The 22,333-nt window shown below is 46.0% G+C and overlaps 1 protein-coding gene across 2 annotated transcripts in view; it reads right to left on the bottom strand.

Annotated features, from left to right (window-relative positions):
- Positions 1 to 22,333, bottom strand: part of LOC147007680 (netrin-3-like) — a 78,077-nt gene that overhangs the window by 10,253 nt on the left and 45,491 nt on the right. The window contains exons 1-2 of one of the 2 annotated variants that reach the window (XM_085866600.1): positions 1,057 to 2,515; positions 818 to 868 (exon numbers count right to left, since the gene is read on the bottom strand). The exons of the other annotated variant lie outside the window; for it this stretch is intronic. Of the exons in view, the coding sequence (XP_085722726.1) occupies positions 818 to 868; positions 1,057 to 1,171 (166 nt within the window). The 5' untranslated portion in view covers positions 1,172 to 2,515. Of the gene's footprint in view, positions 1 to 817; positions 869 to 1,056; positions 2,516 to 22,333 lie in introns of those variants that run through there. 2 annotated transcript variants of the gene reach the window in all.

The raw sequence follows: 22,333 nt of genomic DNA, 5'->3' as shown, positions 1-22,333 counted from the left end.
CGTCCGAATCCATCTCTAACTTTTTGATAGATCGTGCTCAAATACAAACAGACGGACGGACGAGGGTGAAAACATAATCTCAATCCACCTTCGTTGGTGGAGGTAAAAATGATCGTGATGGTAATGATGAGGCGATGATGATGATAATTATGACAATGATGATAATTATGAGGGCGATGATGATTATAATTATGATAATTATGATGGTGATGATCATGATAATGATGGTGACGATGATAATTATGATGACGATAATTATCGTGATGATGATAATTATGATGGTGATGATGATGATAAGTATGATGCTGATAATTATGGTGATGATGATAATTATGATAATCATGATAATTATGAGGGCGATGATGATGATGATGATAATTATGATAATCATGATGGTGATGATGATAATTATGATGATGATGGGGCGATGATGGTGATGATAATTATACTAATGATGATAATTATGATGGTGATGATGATGATAATTATGGTGATGATGGGGCGATGATGATGATAATTATGATGGTGATGATGATAATTATGGTGATGATGGGGCGATGATGATAATGATAATTATGGTGATGATGATAATTATGGTGATGATGATAATTATGGTGATGATGATGATTATGATAATTATGATGGTGATGATGGTGATAATTATAGTGATGACGGGGCGATGATGATGATGATAATGATGATAATTATGATGGTGATGATGATGATAATTATGGTGATGATGATAATTATGATGATGATAATTATGGTGATGATAATTATGATGGTGATGACTTTAATAGTGAAGTGAAGAACCCACCAAGAGTGCTGTTCCTCTTCGACTCTTGTCCCACAGAATCAGCAGGCATACCTGAGAGGTAGAGTCAGGAAGAACAATTCGATTAAGGATACATATTGTTAGAGCAGAATGATGAAAATGTTATTGTTTGTTGAATATCAGATTGAGAAGCATGAAATAAGTTTAAGGTTTTAGTGCAAAGGTGTTAGCGAATACCATTGGTGGACCCGTAACGCAGAGTAAAATGGAGGAGTACGTACGGGTGCATGGAATGGTGCTTGAACCGGGTCCTTGATAACCCTCCGCACATCGGTTGCACTTGAGACCCTCGACTCCATGTTTACAGTCGGATCGCCCGGTCCGTAGGCTGCACATATCGGATATCGATCCGAGAAGGTTGCAGTCACAAGCTACCGAGGCACACGGAGGCAACACCCCATAGGGTATTCAAACAAATGCACAATCGACCGGTTCACCCTGTTGCTTGTATCATTCCTGGGAGGTGTGGCTCTGTCGGTGAGGCAGTGATTCGCAATTTGGCAAGGATGCCTGAACACAATGGCCTACTCTTTTCAATAAGGGCACAGTGGGATATTTAACACCGACCAGTGTATGCTGGCTGAAAGGACACCCGGCTTAACGTCCCGTACGGACTGAAGACCTCCCTCCTCCACGCCCTCCCTACCCCCGACACAGTCTATAAAACATCAACCTATAATTCCAGCAATCTCTGTGTGTCCGTGTGTGTGTGTGTGTGTGTGTGTGTGTGTGTGTGTGTGTGTGTGTGTGTGTGTGTGTGTGTGTGTGTGTGTGTGTGTGTGTGTGTGTGTGTGCGTGTGTGTCTGTATGTGTGTCTGCGACCGCCGTTTCTCGACAACCACTGGTCCGACCTAATTGAAACTTGCCAGGTATATTGCTGGGGACCTGAGGATGTGCCTTTTCAAGGTTTGATATAAATCGGCCAAGCGGTTCCCAAGTTACGGCTATTTATTTGCCAACGAATGACAGGACACGGTGCGATGACATCACTATTGACGTCACAATTAAAAAAAATGTTTTTTTGATTTTATGTCACAATTGACGCTGGGGACCTGAGTATGTGCCTTTTCAAGGTTTAATATTAACCGGACAAGCGGTTCCCAAGTTACGTCCATTTATTTGCCAACCAATGACAGGACACGGTGCTATGACATCACTATCGACGTCACAATTTAAAAAAAAAAATTTTTTGATATGATATCATAATTGACGCTGGGGACCTGAGGGTGTGCCTTTTCAAGGTTTGATATTAATCGGACAAGCGGTTCCCAAGTTACGGCCATTTATTTGCCAACCAATGACAGGACACGGTACTATGACATCACGATTGACGTCACAATTAAAAAAAAATTTTTTTTGATGTGATGTCACAATTGACGCTGGGGACCTGAGGATGAGCCTTTTCAAGGTTTGATATCGTTCTTCTTCATCCGTTTCAGCTGTTTCCCAAGTGTTTCCCAAGTTATGGCCATTTATGATACGATTGGTCCGATATAATTGAAACAATGCCCCAATCCAGTTTTTTTTTCGCACGTACGGCCACGCACATACGGGCCCGCACGTATGGGCCCGCACAAGTATTTAATAAAGGCAACAACATGTCCAAACTCAGACCTAATATCGATCCCGAATTTCTACCCAATCCCACACCCCCCCAGCTACCATACGCATCTCCCACCTACTCAAGTACTCACGTTTGCAGGCGTTGTGATGACTTATCTCGAAATCGAAATCTTGGTGGAATCCCAGGAAACAGGTCTGACAGTGTCGTCCGATCGTATTGTGTCCGCAACCGATGCACTGACTACCAGCGCCGGTGAATCCGTGCCAATCTCGGTCGAACTTGCACCTGCGTGAGTGCCCGTTGCATTTGCACGCTGCAGGTGTGCGAGTAGGAACACAAAGGGAAATACAATGAGAATCACGGACACTTCCCCACCCCCCCAACCGCTCAACAAATGCAACTGTCTCTCCTTATGTGCACTCCTCGTCATAGAACATAACGAACGATTAACAGGGTGCTGAATGAGTGTTCGAGCACACCAACATTCTCATTCCTATGACGACACCGATTTGACCTGTGAACTGTGAAAAATCGAACCTGCTGTCTGGAAAACATCATAAATCAGATCTGTTCAATGCATCGAAACAAATACAACAAGTTGAATCCTTCATCCCTCACAGACCCCCTTCTACATACAGTACAAGTGAAGTTGAATCCTTCATCCTTCACAGACCCCCTTTTACATTCAGTACAAGTGAAGTTGAATCCTTCATCCCTCACAGACCCCCTTCCACATTCAGTGCAAGTGAAGTTGAATCCTTCATCCCTCACAGACCCCCTTTTACATTCAATACAAGTGAAGTTGAATCCTTCATCCCTCACAGACCCCCTTCTACATTCAGTACAAGTGAAGTTGAATCCTTCATCCCTCACAGACCCCCTTCTACATTCAGTACAAGTGAAGTTGAATCCTTCATCCCTCACAGACCCCCTTCTACATACAGTACAAGTGAAGTTGAATCCTTCATCCTTCACAGACCCCCTTCTACATTCAGTACAAGTGAAGTTGAATCCTTCATCCCTCACAGACCCCCTTCTACATACAATACAAGTGAAGTTGAATCCTTCATCCCTCACAGACCCCCTTCTACATTCAGTGCAAGTGAAGTTGAATCCTTCATCCCTCACAGATCCCCTTCTACATACAATACAAGTGAAGTTGAATCCTTCATCCCTCACAGACCCCCTTCTACATACAGTACAAGTGAAGTTGAATCCTTCATCCTTCACAGACCCCCTTCTACATTCAGTACAAGTGAAGTTGAATCCTTCATCCCTCACAGACCCCCTTCCACATACAATACAAGTGAAGTTTAATCCTTCATCCTTCACAGACCCCCTTCCACATTCAGTGCAAGTGAAGTTGAATCCTTCATCCCTCACAGACCCCCTTTTACATTCAGTACAAGTGAAGTTGAATCCTTCATCCCTCACAGACCCCCTTATACATACAATACAAGTGAAGTTGAATCCTTCATCCCTCACAGACCCCCTTTTACATTCAGTACAAGTGAAGTTGAATCCTTCATCCCTCACAGACCCCCTTATACATACAATACAAGTGAAGTTGAATCCTTCATTCCACACAGACCCCCTTCCACAGACAGTACATGTGAAGTTGAATCCTTCATCCCTCACAGACCCCCTTCTACATACAGTACAAGTGAAGTTGAATCCTTCATCCCTCACAGACCCCCTTTTACATTCAGTACAAGTGAAGTTGAATCCTTCATCCCTCACAGACCCCCTTCTACATACAATACAAGTGAAGTTGAATCCTTCATCCTTCACAGACCCCCTTCTACATACAGTACAAGTGAAGTTGAATCCTTCATCCCTCACAGACCCCCTTCTACATTCAGTACAAGTGAAGTTGAATCCTTCATCCCTCACAGACCCCCTTCTACATTCAGTACAAGTGAAGTTGAATCCTTCATCCCTCACAGACCCCCTTCTACATACAGTACAAGTGAAGTTGAATCCTTCATCCCTCACAGACCCCCTTCTACATACAGTACAAGTGAAGTTGAATCCTTCATCCCTCACAGACCCCCTTCTACATACAGTACAAGTGAAGTTGAATCCTTCATCCCTCACAGACCCCCTTCCACATTCAGTGCAAGTGAAGTTGAATCCTTCATCCCTCACAGACCCCCTTCTACATTCAGTGCAAGTGAAGTTGAATCCTTCATCCCTCACAGACCCCCTTCTACATTCATTACAAGTGAAGTTGAATCCTTCATCCTTCACAGACCCCTTCTACATACAATACAAGTGAAGTTGAATCCTTCATCCTTCACAGACCCACTTCCACATTCAGTGCAAGTGAAGTTGAATCCTTCATCCCTCACAGACCCCCTTCTACATACAGTACAAGTGAAGTTGAATCCTTCATCCTTCACAGACCCCCTTCCACATTCAGTGCAAGTGAAGTTGAATCCTTCATCCCTCACAGACCCCCTTTTACATTCAGTACAAGTGAAGTTGAATCCTTCATCCCTCACAGACCCCCTTCTACATACAATACAAGTGAAGTTGAATCCTTCATCCCTCACAGACCCCCTTCTACATTCAGTACAAGTGAAGTTGAATCCTTCATCCCTCACAGACCCCCTTCTACATACAGTACAAGTGAAGTTGAATCCTTCATCCCTCACAGACCCCCTTCTACATTCAGTACAAGTGAAGTTGAATCCTTCATCCCTCACAGACCCCCTTCTACATACAATACAAGTGAAGTTGAATCCTTCATCCTTCACAGACCCCCTTCTACATTCAGTACAAGTGAAGTTGAATCCTTCATCCCTCACAGACCCCCTTCTACATTCAGTACAAGTGAAGTTGAATCCTTCATCCCTCACAGACCCCCTTCTACATACAGTACAAGTGAAGTTGAATCCTTCATCCCTCACAGACCCCCTTCTACATTCAGTACAAGTGAAGTTGAATCCTTCATCCCTCACAGACCCCCTTATACATACAATACAAGTGAAGTTGAATCCTTCATCCCTCACAGACCCCCTTCTACATTCAGTACAAGTGAAGTTGAATCCTTCATCCCTCACAGACCCCCTTCTACATACAGTACAAGTGAAGTTGAATCCTTCATCCCTCACAGACCCCCTTCCACATACAGTACAAGTGAAGTTGAATCCTTCATCCTTCACAGACCCCCTTCTGCATACAATACAAGTGAAGTTGAATCCTTCATCCCTCACAGACCCCTTCCACATACAATACAAGTGATGTTTAATCCTTCATCCTTCACAGACCCCCTTCCACATACAGTACAAGTGAAGTTGAATCCTTCATCCTTCACAGACCCCCTTCTACATACAATACAAGTGAAGTTGAATCCTTCATCCCTCACAGACCCCCTTCTCACAGACCCCCTTCTACATTCAGTACAAGTGAAGTTGAATCCTTCATCCCTCACAGACCCCCTTCCACATTCAGTGCAAGTGAAGTTGAATCCTTCATCCCTCACAGACCCCCTTTTACATTCAGTACAAGTGAAGTTGAATCCTTCATCCCTCACAGACCCCCTTCTACATTCAGTACAAGTGAAGTTGAATCCTTCATCCCTCACAGATCCCCTTCCACATTCAGTGCAAGTGAAGTTGAATCCTTCATCCCTCACAGACCCCCTTTTACATTCAGTACAAGTGAAGTTGAATCCTTCATCCCTCACAGATCCCCTTCTACATTCAGTACAAGTGAAGTTGAATCCTTCATCCTTCACAGACCCCCTTCCACATACAGTACAAGTGAAGTTGAATCCTTCATCCCTCACAGACCCCCTTCCACATACAATACAAGTGAAGTTTAATCCTTCATCCCTCACAGACCCCCTTCTACATACAATACAAGTGAAGTTGAATCCTTCATCCCTCACAGACCCCCTTCTACATTCAGTACAAGTGAAGTTGAATCCTTCATCTCTCACAGACCCCCTTCTACATTCAGTACAAGTGAAGTTGAATCCTTCATCCCTCACAGACCCCCTTTTACATACAATACAAGTGAAGTTTAATCCTTCATCCCTCACAGACCCCCTTCTACATACAATACAAGTGAAGTTGAATCCTTCATCCCTCACAGACCCCCTTCTACATTCAGTACAAGTGAAGTTGAATCCTTCATCCTTCACAGACCCCCTTTTACATTCAGTACAAGTGAAGTTGAATCCTTCATCCCTCACAGACCCCCTTCCACATGCAGTGCAAGTGAAGTTGAATCCTTCATCCCTCACAGACCCCCTTTTACATTCAGTACAAGTGAAGTTGAATCCTTCATCCCTCACAGACCCCCTTCTACATTCAGTACAAGTGAAGTTGAATCCTTCATCCCTCACAGACCCCCTTTTACATTCAATGCAAGTGAAGTTGAATCCTTCCTCCCTCACAGACCCCCTTCTACATTCAGTACAAGTGAAGTTGAATCCTTCATCCCTCACAGACCCCCTTCTACATTCAGTACAAGTGAAGTTGAATCCTTCATCCCTCACAGACCCCCTTTTACATTCAATATAAGTGAAGTTGAATCCTTCATCCCTCACAGACCCCCTTCCACATACAGTACAAGTGAAGTTGAATCCTTCATCCCTCACAGATCCCCTTCGACATACAATACAAGTGAAGTTGAATCCTTCATCCCTCACAGACCCCCTTCCACATACAGTACAAGTGAAGTTGAATCCTTCATCCCTCACAGACCCCCTTCCACATACAGTACAAGTGAAGTTGAATCCTTCATCCCTCACAGACCCCCTTCTACATACAGTACAAGTGAAGTTGAATCCTTCATCCCTCACAGACCCCCTTCTACATTCAGTACAAGTGAAGTTGAATCCTTCATCCCTCACAGACCCCCTTCTACATACAATACAAGTGAAGTTGAATCCTTCATCCCTCACAGACCCCCTTCTACATTCAGTACAAGTGAAGTTGAATCCTTCATCCCTCACAGACCCCCTTCTACATACAATACAAGTGAAGTTGAATCCTTCATCCCTCACAGACCCCCTTCTACATTCAGTACAAGTGAAGTTGAATCCTTCATCCCTCACAGACCCCCTTCTACATACAATACAAGTGAAGTTGAATCCTTCATCCCTCACAGACCCCCTTCTACATACAGTACAAGTGAAGTTGAATCCTTCATCCCTCACAGATCCCCTTCTACATACAATACAAGTGAAGTTGAATCCTTCATCCCTCACAGACCCCCTTCTACATACAATACAAGTGAAGTTGAATCCTTCATCCCTCACAGACCCCCTTCTACATTCAGTACAAGTGAAGTTGAATCCTTCATCCCTCACAGACCCCCTTCTACATTCAGTACAAGTGAAGTTGAATCCTTCATCCCTCACAGACCCCCTTCTACATACAGTACAAGTGAAGTTGAATCCTTCATCCCTCACAGACCCCCTTCTACATACAGTACAAGTGAAGTTGAATCCTTCATCCCTCACAGACCCCCTTTTACATTCAGTACAAGTGAAGTTGAATCCTTCATCCCTCACAGACCCCCTTTTACATTCAGTACAAGTGAAGTTGAATCCTTCATCCCTCACAGACCCCCTTTTTACATTCAGTACAAGTGAAGTTGAATCCTTCATCCCTCACAGACCCCCTTCTACATTCAATACAAGTGAAGTTGAATCCTTCATCCCTCACAGACCCCCTTCCACATACAGTACAAGTGAAGTTGAATCCTTCATCCCTCACAGATCCCCTTCGACATACAATACAAGTGAAGTTGAATCCTTCATCCCTCACAGACCCCCTTCTACATACAGTACAAGTGAAGTTGAATCCTTCATCCTTCACAGACCCCCTTCTACATACAGTACAAGTGAAGTTGAATCCTTCATCCCTCACAGACCCCCTTCTACATACAATACAAGTGAAGTTGAATCCTTCATCCCTCACAGACCCCCTTCTACATTCAGTACAAGTGAAGTTGAATCCTTCATCCCTCACAGACCCCCTTCTACATTCAGTACAAGTGAAGTTGAATCCTTCATCCCTCACAGACCCCCTTCTACATACAGTACAAGTGAAGTTGAATCCTTCATCCCTCACAGACCCCCTTCTACATTCAGTACAAGTGAAGTTGAATCCTTCATCCCTCACAGACCCCCTTCTACATTCAGTACAAGTGAAGTTGAATCCTTCATCCCTCACAGACCCCCTTCTACATACAATACAAGTGAAGTTGAATCCTTCATCCTTCACAGACCCCCTTCTACATACAGTACAAGTGAAGTTGAATCCTTCATCCCTCACAGACCCCCTTCCACATTCAGTGCAAGTGAAGTTGAATCCTTCATCCCTCACAGACCCCCTTTTACATTCAGTACAAGTGAAGTTGAATCCTTCATCCCTCACAGACCCCCTTCTACATACAATACAAGTGAAGTTGAATCCTTCATCCCTCACAGACCCCCTTCTACATACAGTACAAGTGAAGTTGAATCCTTCATCCCTCACAGACCCCCTTCTACATACAGTACAAGTGAAGTTGAATCCTTCATCCCTCACAGACCCCCTTCTACATACAGTACAAGTGAAGTTGAATCCTTCATCCCTCACAGACCCCCTTCTACATACAGTACAAGTGAAGTTGAATCCTTCATCCCTCACAGACACCCTTCTACATACAGTACAAGTGAAGTTGAATCCTTCATCCTTCACAGACCCCCTTCTACATACAGTACAAGTGAAGTTGAATCCTTCATCCCTCACAGACCCCCTTCTACATTCAGTACAAGTGAAGTTGAATCCTTCATCCCTCACAGACCCCCTTTTACATTCAGTACAAGTGAAGTTGAATCCTTCATCCCTCACAGACCCCCTTCTACATTCAGTACAAGTGAAGTTGAATCCTTCATCCCTCACAGACCCCCTTCTACATACAATACAAGTGAAGTTGAATCCTTCATCCCTCACAGACCCCCTTCTACATTCAGTACAAGTGAAGTTGAATCCTTCATCCCTCACAGACCCCCTTCTACATTCAGTACAAGTGAAGTTGAATCCTTCATCCCTCACAGACCCCCTTCTACATTCAGTACAAGTGAAGTTGAATCCTTCATCCCTCACAGACCCCCTTCTACATTCAGTACAAGTGAAGTTGAATCCTTCATCCCTCACAGACCCCCTTCTACATACAGTACAAGTGAAGTTGAATCCTTCATCCCTCACAGATCCCCTTCTACATACAATACAAGTGAAGTTGAATCCTTCATCCTTCACAGACCCCCTTCTACATATAGTACAAGTACAAGTACAAGTGAAGTTGAATCCTTCATCCCTCACAGACCCCCTTCTACATACAGTACAAGTGAAGTTGAATCCTTCATCCCTCACAGACCCCTTCTACATACAGTACAAGTGAAGTTGAATCCTTCATCCCTCACAGACCCCTTCTACATACAGTACAAGTGAAGTTGAATCCTTCATCCCTCACAGACCCCCTTCTACATACAGTACAAGTGAAGTTGAATCCTTCATCCCTCACAGACCCCCTTCTACATTCAGTACAAGTGAAGTTGAATCCTTCATCCCTCACAGACCCCCTTCTACATTCAGTACAAGTGAAGTTGAATCCTTCATCCCTCACAGACCCCCTTCTACATACAGTACAAGTGAAGTTGAATCCTTCATCCCTCACAGACCCCCTTCTACATACAATACAAGTGAAGTTGAATCCTTCATCCCTCACAGACCCCCTTCTACATACAGTACAAGTGAAGTTGAATCCTTCATCCCTCACAGACCCCCTTCTTCATACAATACAAGTGAAGTTGAATCCTTCATCCCTCACAGACCCCCTTCTTCATACAATACAAGTGAAGTTGAATCCTTCATCCCTCACAGACCCCCTTCGACATACAATACAAGTGAAGTTGAATCCTTCATCTCTCACAGACCCCCTTCTACATATAGTACAAGTGAAGTTGAATCCTTCATCCCTCACAGACCCCCTTTTACATTCAGAACAAGTGAAGTTGAATCCTTCATCCCTCACAGACCCCCTTCTACATACAATACAAGTGAAGTTGAATCCTTCATCCCTCACAGACCCCCTTCTACATTCAGTACAAGTGAAGTTGAATCCTTCATCCCTCACAGACCCCCTTCTACATACAGTACAAGTGAAGTTGAATCCGTCATCCCTCACAGACCCCCTTCTACATACAGTACAAGTGAAGTTGAATCCTTCATCCCTCACAGACCCCTTCTGCATACAATACAAGTGAAGTTGAATCCTTCATCCCTCACAGACCCCCTTTTTCATTCAGTACAAGTGAAGTTGAATCCTTCATCCCTCACAGACCCCTTCTGCATACAATACAAGTGAAGTTGAATCCTTCATCCCTCACAGACCCCCTTCTACATTCAGTACAAGTGAAGTTGAATCCTTCATCCCTCACAGACCCCCTTCTACATACAGTACAAGTGAAGTTGAATCCTTCATCCCTCACAGACCCCCTTCTACATACAATACAAGTGAAGTTGAATCCTTCATCCCTCACAGACCCCCTTCTACATACAGTACAAGTGAAGTTGAATCCTTCATCCCTCACAGACCCCCTTCTACATTCAGTACAAGTGAAGTTGAATCCTTCATCCCTCACAGACCCCCTTCTACATACAGTACAAGTGAAGTTGAATCCTTCATCCCTCACAGACCCCCTTCTACATACAGTACAAGTGAAGTTGAATCCTTCATCCCTCACAGACCCCCTTCTACATTCAGTACAAGTGAAGTTGAATCCTTCATCCCTCACAGACCCCCTTCTACATTCAGTACAAGTGAAGTTGAATCCTTCATCCCTCACAGACCCCCTTCTACATTCAGTACAAGTGAAGTTGAATCCTTCATCCCTCACAGACCCCCTTCTACATACAGTACAAGTGAAGTTGAATCCTTCATCCCTCACAGACCCCCTTCTACATACAATACAAGTGAAGTTGAATCCTTCATCCCTCACAGACCCCCTTCTACATACAATACAAGTGAAGTTGAATCCTTCATCCCTCACAGATCCCCTTCTACATTCAGTACAAGTGAAGTTGAATCCTTCATCCCTCACAGACCCCCTTCTACAAACAATACAAGTGAAGTTGAATCCTTCATCTCTCACAGATCCCCTTCTACATACAATACAAGTGAAGTTGAATCCTTCATCCCTCACAGAAGCCTTCTACATTCAGTACAAGTGAAGTTGAATCCTTCATCCCTCACAGACCCCCTTCTACATACAATACAAGTGAAGTTGAATCCTTCATCCCTCACAGACCCCCTTCTACATACAATACAAGTGAAGTTGAATCCTTCATCCCTCACAGACCCCCTTCTACATACAATACAAGTGAAGTTGAATCCTTCATCCCTCACAGACCCCCTTCTACATTCAGTACAAGTGAAGTTGAATCCTTCATCCCTCACAGACCCCCTTCTACATTCAGTACAAGTGAAGTTGAATCCTTCATCCCTCACAGACCCCCTTCTACATTCAGTACAAGTGAAGTTGAATCCTTCATCCCTCACAGACCCCCTTCTACATACAATACAAGTGAAGTTGAATCCTTCATCCCTCACAGACCCCCTTCTACATTCAGTACAAGTGAAGTTGAATCCTTCATCCCTCACAGACCTCCTTCTACATACAATACAAGTGAAGTTGAATCCTTCATCCCTCACAGACCCCCTTCTACATTCAATATAAGTGAAGTTGAATCCTTCATCCCTCACAGATCCCCTTCCACATACAATACAAGTGAAGTTGAATCCTTCATCCCTCACAGACCCCCTTTTACATTCAATTCAAGTGAAGTTGAATCCTTCATCCCTCACAGACCCCTTCTGCATACAATACAAGTGAAGTTGAATCCTTCATCCCTCACAGACCCCCTTCTACATACAATACAAGTGAAGTTGAATCCTTCATCCCTCACAGACCCCCTTCTACAAACAATACAAGTGAAGTTGAATCCTTCATCTCTCACAGATCCCCTTCTACATTCATTACAAGTGAAGTTGAATCCTTCATCCCTCACAGACCCTCTTCTACATACAGTACAAGTGAAGTTGAATCCTTCATCCCTCACAGACCCCCTTCTACATACAATACAAGTGAAGTTGAATCCTTCATCCCTCACAGACCCCCTTCTACATTCAGTACAAGTGAAGTTGAATCCTTCATCCCTCACAGACCCCCTTCTACATTCAGTACAAGTGAAGTTGAATCCTTCATCCCTCACAGACCCCCTTCTACATACAATACAAGTGAAGTTGAATCCTTCATCCCTCACAGACCCCCTTCTACATACAATACAAGTGAAGTTGAATCCTTCATCCCTCACAGGAGCCTTCTACATTCAGTACAAGTGAAGTTGAATCCTTCATGCCACACACGACCCATCGTACATACAGTACTAGTGAAGTGGAATCCTTCATCCGTCACAGACCCCCTTCTACATACAATACAAGTGAAGTTGAATCCTTCATCCCTCACAGACCGCCTTCTACATACAGTACAAGTGAAGTTGAATCCTTCATCCCTCACAGACCCCCTTCTACATTCAGTACAAGTGAAGTTGAATCCTTCATCCCTCACAGACCCCCTTCTACATACAGTACAAGTGAAGTTGAATCCTTCATCCCTCACAGACCCCCTTCTACATACAGTACAAGTGAAGTTGAATCCTTCATCCCTCACAGACTCCCTTCTACATACAATACAAGTGAAGTTGAATCCTTCATCCCTCACAGACCCCCTTCTACATTCAGTAAAAGTGAAGTTGAATCCTTCATCCCTCACAGACCCCTTCAACATGCAGTACAAGTGAAGTTGAATCCTTCATCCCTCACAGACCGCGTTTTACATTCAGGACAAGTGAAGTTGAATGCTTCATCGCTCACAGACCACGTTCTACATACAGTACAAGTGAAGTTGAATCCGTCAGCCCTCACGGACCCGCTTCTACATACAGTACAAGTGAAGTTGAATCCTTCATCCCTCACAGACCCCTTCTACATTCAGTACAAGTGAAGTTGAATCCTTCATCCCTCACAGACCCCCTTCTACATTCAGTACAAGTGAAGTTGAATCCTTCATCCCTCACAGACCCCCTTCTACATACAATACAAGTGAAGTTGAATCCTTCATCCCTCACAGACCCCCTTCTACATACAGTACAAGTGAAGTTGAATCCTTCATCCCTCACAGACCCCCTTCTACATTCAGTACAAGTGAAGTTGAATCCTTCATCCCTCACAGACCCCCTTCTACATTCAGTACAAGTGAAGTTGAATCCTTCATCCCTCACAGACCCCCTTCTACATACAATACAAGTGAAGTTGAATCCTTCATCCCTCACAGACCCCCTTCTACATACAGTACAAGTGAAGTTGAATCCTTCATCCCTCACAGACCCCCTTCTACATTCAGTACAAGTGAAGTTGAATCCTTCATCCCTCACAGACCCCTTCCACATTCAGTGCAAGTGAAGTTGAATCCTTCATCCCTCACAGACCCCCTTCTACATACAGTACAAGTGAAGTTGAATCCTTCATCCCTCACAGACCCCCTTCTACATTCAGTACAAGTGAAGTTGAATCCTTCATCCCTCACAGACCACCTTCTACATACAGTACAAGTGAAGTTGAATCCTTCATCCCTCACAGACCCCCTTCTACATACAGTACAAGTGAAGTTGAATCCTTCATCCCTCACAGACCCCCTTCTACATACAGTACAAGTGAAGTTGAATCCTTCATCCTTCACAGACCCCCTTCTACATACAGTACAAGTGAAGTTGAATCCTTCATCCCTCACTAACCCCCTTCTACATTCAGTACAAGTGAAGTTGAATCCTTCATCCCTCACAGACGCCCTTCTACATGCAGTGCAAGTGAAGTTGAATCCTTCATCCCTCACAGACCCCCTTCTACATTCAGTACAAGTGAAGTTGAATCCTTCATCCCTCACAGACCCCCTTCTACATTCAGTACAAGTGAAGTTGAATCCTTCATCCCTCACAGACCCCCTTCTACATTCAGTACAAGTGAAGTTGAATCCTTCATCCCTCACAGACCCCCTTCCACATTCAGTGCAAGTGAAGTTGAATCCTTCATCCCTCACAGACCCCCTTCTACATTCAGTACAAGTGAAGTTGAATCCTTCATCCCTCACAGACCCCCTTCTACATTCAGTACAAGTGAAGTTGAATCCTTCATCCCTCACAGACCCCCTTCAACATACAGTACAAGTGAAGTTGAATCCTTCATCCCTCACAGACCCCCTTCTACATTCAGTACAAGTGAAGTTGAATCCTTCATCCCTCACAGACCCCCTTTTACATACAGTACAAGTGAAGTTGAATCCTTCATCCCTCACAGACCCCCTTCTACATACAGTACAAGTGAAGTTGAATCCTTCATCCTTCACAGACCCCCTTCTACATACAATACAAGTGAAGTTGAATCCTTCATCCCTCAAAGACCCCCTTGTAGAGTACAAGTGAAGTTGAATGCATTGTTATCCATCGACCAGCATGTTTGTGGGTGCGTTGCAAACTTCACTCCCTGTCGCTGGAAGGACAACAAGCTCCTTGTCAGTTGTTGATCCAAGGACGAGAGGTCCAAATCAGGGATGGGTTCATGGTGTATCTCAGATTTCAAAAACTGAGGCAGGAATGCCTGGACCACAGCTTGGGGAAGAGGTTCGATTTCAAACGCGTGACTTTGGCAGGCTTGCTTCACTGGGGAAGCCAGAGGAGCAGATGGAGAAGGGATGGAGGGAAAAGAAAGTCAGGCATTGTTAAAAACTGTTCATTGCATTTTAAACTTTCTTCCGTAAGCATTTTTGGCGGTGGTTTCCATGTTCCCTTGAGCGAGTGTATTGAGAAGGGACACTCGTCCATCAATATCCTTCTGGCCCTGTAATCACTCTGATGCAATGCCATGGTCGCCGTCCAGAAGGAGAATACAGTATTTCAATTTCCATCCACATCCCAGAGGAGCTCGGCGGTGGAGTGCGGAAAGCTTGGTTGGATTGTCCTCACTGGTGTAGTAGGTTCGATTCCTGTGACTGTTCAGTGGAAAATGAATCATTCTGCCACTAAGTGGTGACCTGTTGAAGGATTAATTCGAGCCACTGAAGCGTTCACAACTGGTCACGAGTAAAAATGAATGAATGAATGAATGAATTAATGAATTAATTAATTAATTAACAGCCAATAAATTCACCATTTGGTGGAAGTCTGTTTCTCCCACCACCACCGAAGGTGGAAGTTTGTTTCTCCCACCACCACCGAAGGTGGAAGTCTGTTTCTCCCGCCACCACCGAAGGTGGACCGAGGTCATGTTTTCACCCCTGTCTGTGAGAAGGATATCTAAAAAAAAAGTTGTGGACGGATTCGGACGAAACTTGGCGGACAGGTTGGTTGTCCGACAAGGACGAATTGATTCGATTTTGATGAAGATCCGGATCCGGGAACGAGACATTATTTAAATTTTTAAACGTGATTCTTCACGATGAGAGACACGGCCAAAAAAAACAACGTGTACCTCGTGTCGTTTCAAAAAGTTACGGAAGAGTTTTTACAAAACTTAGTGGACGAGTTGGTTTTGGTGAGGACAACAAGCCGATTCGATTTCGGTTCAGGTCCGGATCCAGATCGGGGGGACGCTAAACGTACACCGATCAGCCTGGCGGAGGTATGTTCTCTACCGAGTGCCGTTCTCGTGACTACTGCTTATGTTTCGGATTTGAACTTTGTTTTCTTGGAGCTTCTTCGATTTCAATACCGTGTTTGGAAGCCATTGTGGTTATTGAAAAGGTACACAGAACACCCAAAGGGCAACAGCCAGCCACGGCTGATGGCGGTCGAGTGTGTGTCCGGTGACTTGTCTACGGTTGGCATCCGAAGCCGAGGTTCCGATGAAAGCAGATTTCATGTCCGACATCGATCCCCCGCAGTATCTACCTCATCCACCACACTAAAGAGGTGGTGAGTATGACTCGTTCACCAGTCTTCTTCATCTGGAGAACGAATTGACATTTATAGTGACAATAATTCTTTAAAAGGATGATTTTCCCCCCAAAATTATAGAGACCTTACTATTATAGAGACCCACACACCTGTACTACGATAGAGACCCACACACCTGTACGATTATAGACACCCATACACCTGTAATATTATAGAGATCCAGACACCTGTACTATTATAGAGACCCACACACCTGTACTATTATAGACCCACACACCGGTGCTATTTTCGACACCCACACAACTGTACTATTATAGAGACCCACACACCTGTACGATTATAGACACCCACACACCTGTACAACAAAAGAGACCCACACACCTGTACTATAATAGACACCCACACACCTGCACTATTATAGAGACCCACACACCTGCACTATGAAAGACACCCACACACCTGTACTACTATACAGACGCATACACCTGTACTATTATAGAGACCCACACACCTGTACTATTATAGAGACCCACACACCTGTACTATTATAGACACCCACACACCTGTACTATTATAGAGACCCACACACCTGTACTATTATAGAGACCCACACACCTGTACTATTATAGAGACCCACACACCTGTAATATTATAGACACGCATACACCTGTAATATTATAGAGACCCACACACCTGTACTACGATAGAGACCCACACACCTGTACGATTATAGACACCCATACACCTGTAATATTATAGAGACCCACACACCTGTACTACGATAGAGACCCACACACCTGTACGATTATAGACACCCATACACCTGTAATATTATAGAGATCCTGACACCTGTACTATTATAGACACCCAGACACCTGTACTACTATTGAGACACACACCGGTGCTATTTTCGACACCCACACACCTGTACTACTATACAGACGCATACACCTGTACTATTATAGAGACCCACACACCTGTACTATTATAGAGACCCACACACCTGTACTATTATAGACACCCAAACACCTGTACTATTATAGAGACCCACACACCTGTACTACGATAGAGACCCACACACCTGTACGATTATAGACACCCATACACCTGTAATATTATAGAGATCCAGACACCTGTACTATTATAGAGACCCACACACCTGTACGATTATAGACACCCATACACCTGTAATATTATAGAGACCCACACACCTGTACTACGATAGAGACCCACACACCTGTACGATTATAGACACCCATACACCTGTAATATTATAGAGACCCACACACCTGTACTATTATAGACCCACACACCTGTACTATTATAAAGACCCACACACCTGTACTATTATAGACACCCACACACCTGTACTATGATGGAGACCCACACACCTGTACTACTATAGAGACCCACACACCTGTACTATTATCGAGACCCACACACCTGTACTATAATAGAGACCCACAAACCTGAACTATTATAGACCCACAGACCTGTACTATTATAGACACCCACACACCTGTACTATGATGGAGACCCACACACCTGTACTACTATAGAGACCCACACACCTGTACTATTATCGAGACCCACACACCTGTACTATAATAGAGACCCACAAACCTGAACTATTATAGACACCGACACACCTGTACTATTATGGAGACCCACACACCTGTACTACTACAGAGACCCATACACCTGTACTATTATAGAGACCCATACAACTGTACTATTATAGACACCCACACACCTGTACTATTATAGACACCCACACACCTGTACTATTATAGACACCCAGACACCTGGACTATTATCGACACCCACACACCTGTACTATTATAGACACCCACACACCTGTACTATTATGGAGACCCACACACCTGTACTACTATAGAGACCCATACACCTGTACGATGAAAGAGACCCACACACCTGTACTATTATAGAGAACCACACACCTGTACTACGATAGAGACGCATACACCTGTACTATTATAGACACTCACACACCTGTACTTATTGTTCCCCACCCCTCCGACAACGTCGGAAACGAGGGGCATTAAAATGAGCTCCATCTAACCGAGCGACCGACACATCATCTGTCCATGTCCCATCATCCGTCGATGTCACATCATCCATCCATGTCACATCATCCGTCCATGTCCCATTATCCGTCCATGTCCCATCATCCGTCCATGACCCATCATCCGTCCATGTCACATCATCCATCCATGTCCCATCACCCGTCCATGTCACATCATCCCTCCATGTCCCTTCATCCCTCCATTTCCCATCATCCCTCCATGCCCATCATCCCTCCATTTCCCATCATCCCTCCATGTCCTGTCATCCGTCCATGTCCCATCATCCCTCCATGTCCCATCATCCCTCCGTGTCCCATCATCCCTCCGTATGCCATCATCCATCCGTGTCCCATCATCCGTCGGTGTCCCATCATCCCTCCATGTCCCATCATGCCTCCCATCTCCATGTCCCATCATCGTATGCCCATCATCCCTCCATGTCCCATCATCGCTCCATGTCCCATCATCCCTCGATGTCCCATCCATCCATGTCCCATCATCCCCTCCATGTCCCATCATCCCTCCCATGTCCCATCATCCCTCCATGTCCCATCATCCCTCCATGTCCCATCATCCCTCCATGTCCCATCATCCCTCCATGTCCCATCATCCCTGATGTCCCATCATCCCTCCATGTCCCATCATCCCTCCCATGTCATGTCCCATCATCCCTCAAGTGTCCCATCATCCCTCCATCCCTCTCCTCGTCCATTCCCTCCATGTCCATCATGTCCCTCCATCCGCCCATGTCCCATCATCGTGTCCCATCATCCCTCCATGCCCATCATCCGTCCATGTAACATCATCCCTCCATGTCCCATCATCCCTCTGTGTCCCATCATCCCTCCATGTGTCCCATCATCCACCGTGTCCCATCATCCCCTCCATGTCCCATCATCCCTCCATGTCCCATCATCCCCATCCGTGTCCCATCATCCCTCCATGTCCCATCATCCCTCCATGTCCCATCATCCCTCCATGTCCCATCATCCCTCCAAGTGTCCCATCATCCTTCGTGTGTCCCATCATCCCTCCATGCCCATCATCTCTCCTTGTCCCATCATCAATCCATATCCCATCATCCCTCCATGTCCCATCATCCCTCCATGTCCCATCATCTCTCCATGTCCCATCATCGATGCATATCCCATCATCCCTCCATGTCCCATCATCCCTCCATGTCCCATCATCGATCCAGAACCCATCATCCCTCCTTGTCCCATCATCCCTCCATGCCCATCATCCCTCAGTGTCCCATCATCCCTTCGTGTCCCATCATCCCTCCATGCCCATCATCTCTCCTTGTCCCATCAACAATCCATATCCCATCATCCCTCCATGTCCCATCATCCCTCCATGTCCCATCATCTCTCCATGTCCCATCATCCCACCGTGTCCCATCATCCCTCCTTGTCCCATCATCCATCCATGTCCCATCATCCCTCCTTGTCCCATCATCCCTCCATGTCCCATCATCCCTCCATGCCCATCATCCCTCCGTGTCCCTTCATCCCTCCATGCCCATCATCCCTCCATGTCCCATCATCCCTCCGTGTCCCATCATCCCTCCGTGTCCCATCATCACTCCTTGTCCCATCATCCATCCATGTCCCATCATCCCTCCTTGTCCCATCATCCCTCCATGTCCCTTCATCCCTCCATATCCCATCATCCCTCCGTGTCCCATCATCCCTCCTTGTCCCATCATCCCTCCTTGTCCCATCATCCATCCATGTCCCATCATCCCTCCTTGTCCCATTATCCCTCCATGTCCCATCATCCCTCCATGCCCAACATCCCTCCGTGTCCCATCATGCCTCCCTGTCCCATCATCCCTCCGTGTCCCATCATCCCTCCTTGTCCCATCATCCCTCCATGTCCCATCAACACTCCATGCCCATCATCCCTCCGTGTCCCATCATGCCTCCCTGTCCCATCATCCCTCCGTGTCCCATCATCACTCCTTGTCCCATCATCCATCCATGTCCCATCATCCCTCCTCGTCCCATCATCCCTCCATGTCCCTTCATCCCTCCATGCCCATCATCCCTCCATGTCCCTTAATCCCTCCATGCCCATCATTCCTCCATGTCCCATCTTCCCTCCATGCCCATCATCCCTCCGTGTCCCATCATGCCTCCCTGTCCCATCATCCTTCCGTGTCCCATCATCCCTCCTTGTCCCATCATCCCTCCATGCCCTATCATCCCTCCATGTCCCTTCATCCCTCCATGCCCATCATCCCTCCATGTCCCATCATCCCTCCGTGTCCCATCATCCCTCCGTGTCCCATCATCACTCCTTGTCCCATCATCCATCCATGTCCCATCATCCCTCCTTGTCCCATCATCCCTCCATGTCCCTTCATCCCTCCATGTCCCTTCATCCATCCATGTCCCTTCATCCCTCCATGTCCCTTCATCCGTCCATGTCCCATCATCCCTCGATGCCCATCATCCCTCCATGTCCCATCATCCCTCCTTGTCCCATCATCCCTCCTTGTCCCATCATCCCTCCTTGTACCATCATCCATCCATGTCCCATCATCCCTCCTTGTCCCATCATCTCTCCATGTCCCATCATCCCTCCATGCCCAACATCCCTCCGTGTCCCATCATGCCTCCCTGTCCCATCATCCCTCCGTGTCCCATCATCACTCTTGTCCCATCATCCCTCCGTGTCCCATCATCACTCTTGTCCCATCATCCATCCATGTCCCATCATCCCTCCTTGTCCCATCATCCCTCCATGTCCCATCAACACTCCATGCTTATCATCCCTCCGTGTCCCATCGTGCCTCCCTGTCCCATCATCCCTCCGTGTCCCATTATCACTCCTTGTCCCATCATCCATCCATGTCCCATCATCCCTCCTCATCCCTCCATGTCCCTTCATCCCTCCATGCCCATCATCCCTCCATGCCCATCATCCCTCCATGTCCCATCATACCTCCATGTCCCATCATCCCTCCATGTCCCATCATCCACCCATGTCCCATCATCCCTCCATGTCCCATCATCCCTCCATGTCCCATCACCCCTCCAAGTCCCATCATCCCTCCATGTCCCATCATCCCTCCATGTCCCATCACCCTCCAAGTCCCGTCATCCCTCCATGTCCCATCATCCCTCCATGTCCCATCATCCCTCCATGTCCCATCATCCCTCCATGCCCATCATCCCTCTATGTCCCATCATCCCTCCATGCCCATCATCCATCCATCTCCCCTCATCCCTCCATGCCCATCATCCCTCCATGTCCCATCATCCCTCCATATCCCATCATCCCTCCATGTCCCATCACCCCTCCAAGTCCCATCATCCCTCCATGTCCCATCATCCCTCCATATCCCATCACCCTCCATGTCCCATCATCCTCCAAGTCCCGTCATCCCTCCATGTCCTGTCATCCCTCCATGTCCCATCATCCCTCCATGCCCATCTTCCCTCCATGTCCCATCATCCCTCCATGCCCATCATTCCTCCATGTCCCATCATCCCTCCATGCCCATCATCCCTCCATGTCCCAACATCCCTCCATATCCCATCATCCCTCCATGTCCCATCATCCCTCCATGTCCCATCATTGATCCATATCCCATCATCCCTCCATGTGCCATCATCCCTCCATGTCCCATCATCAATCCATATCCCATCATCCCTCCATGTCCCATCATCCCTCCATGTCCCTTCATCCCTCCATGTCCCTTCATCCCTCCATGTCCCATCATCCCTCCATGTCCCATCATCCCTCCATGTCCCATCACCCTCCAAGTCCCATCATCCCTCCATGTCCCATCCTTCCTCCATGCCCATCATCCCTCCATGTCCCATCA

The sequence above is a fragment of the Eptatretus burgeri genome, unplaced genomic scaffold, assembly GCF_056783735.1.
Source record: "Eptatretus burgeri isolate ZD-2024b unplaced genomic scaffold, Ebu_testis_v1 Ebu_testis_scaffold_50, whole genome shotgun sequence".
Classification (NCBI taxonomy): domain Eukaryota; kingdom Metazoa; phylum Chordata; class Myxini; order Myxiniformes; family Myxinidae; genus Eptatretus; species Eptatretus burgeri.
The sequence above is the reverse complement of the archived record's forward strand: the minus strand, read 5'-3'. Positions and strand labels throughout refer to the sequence as shown.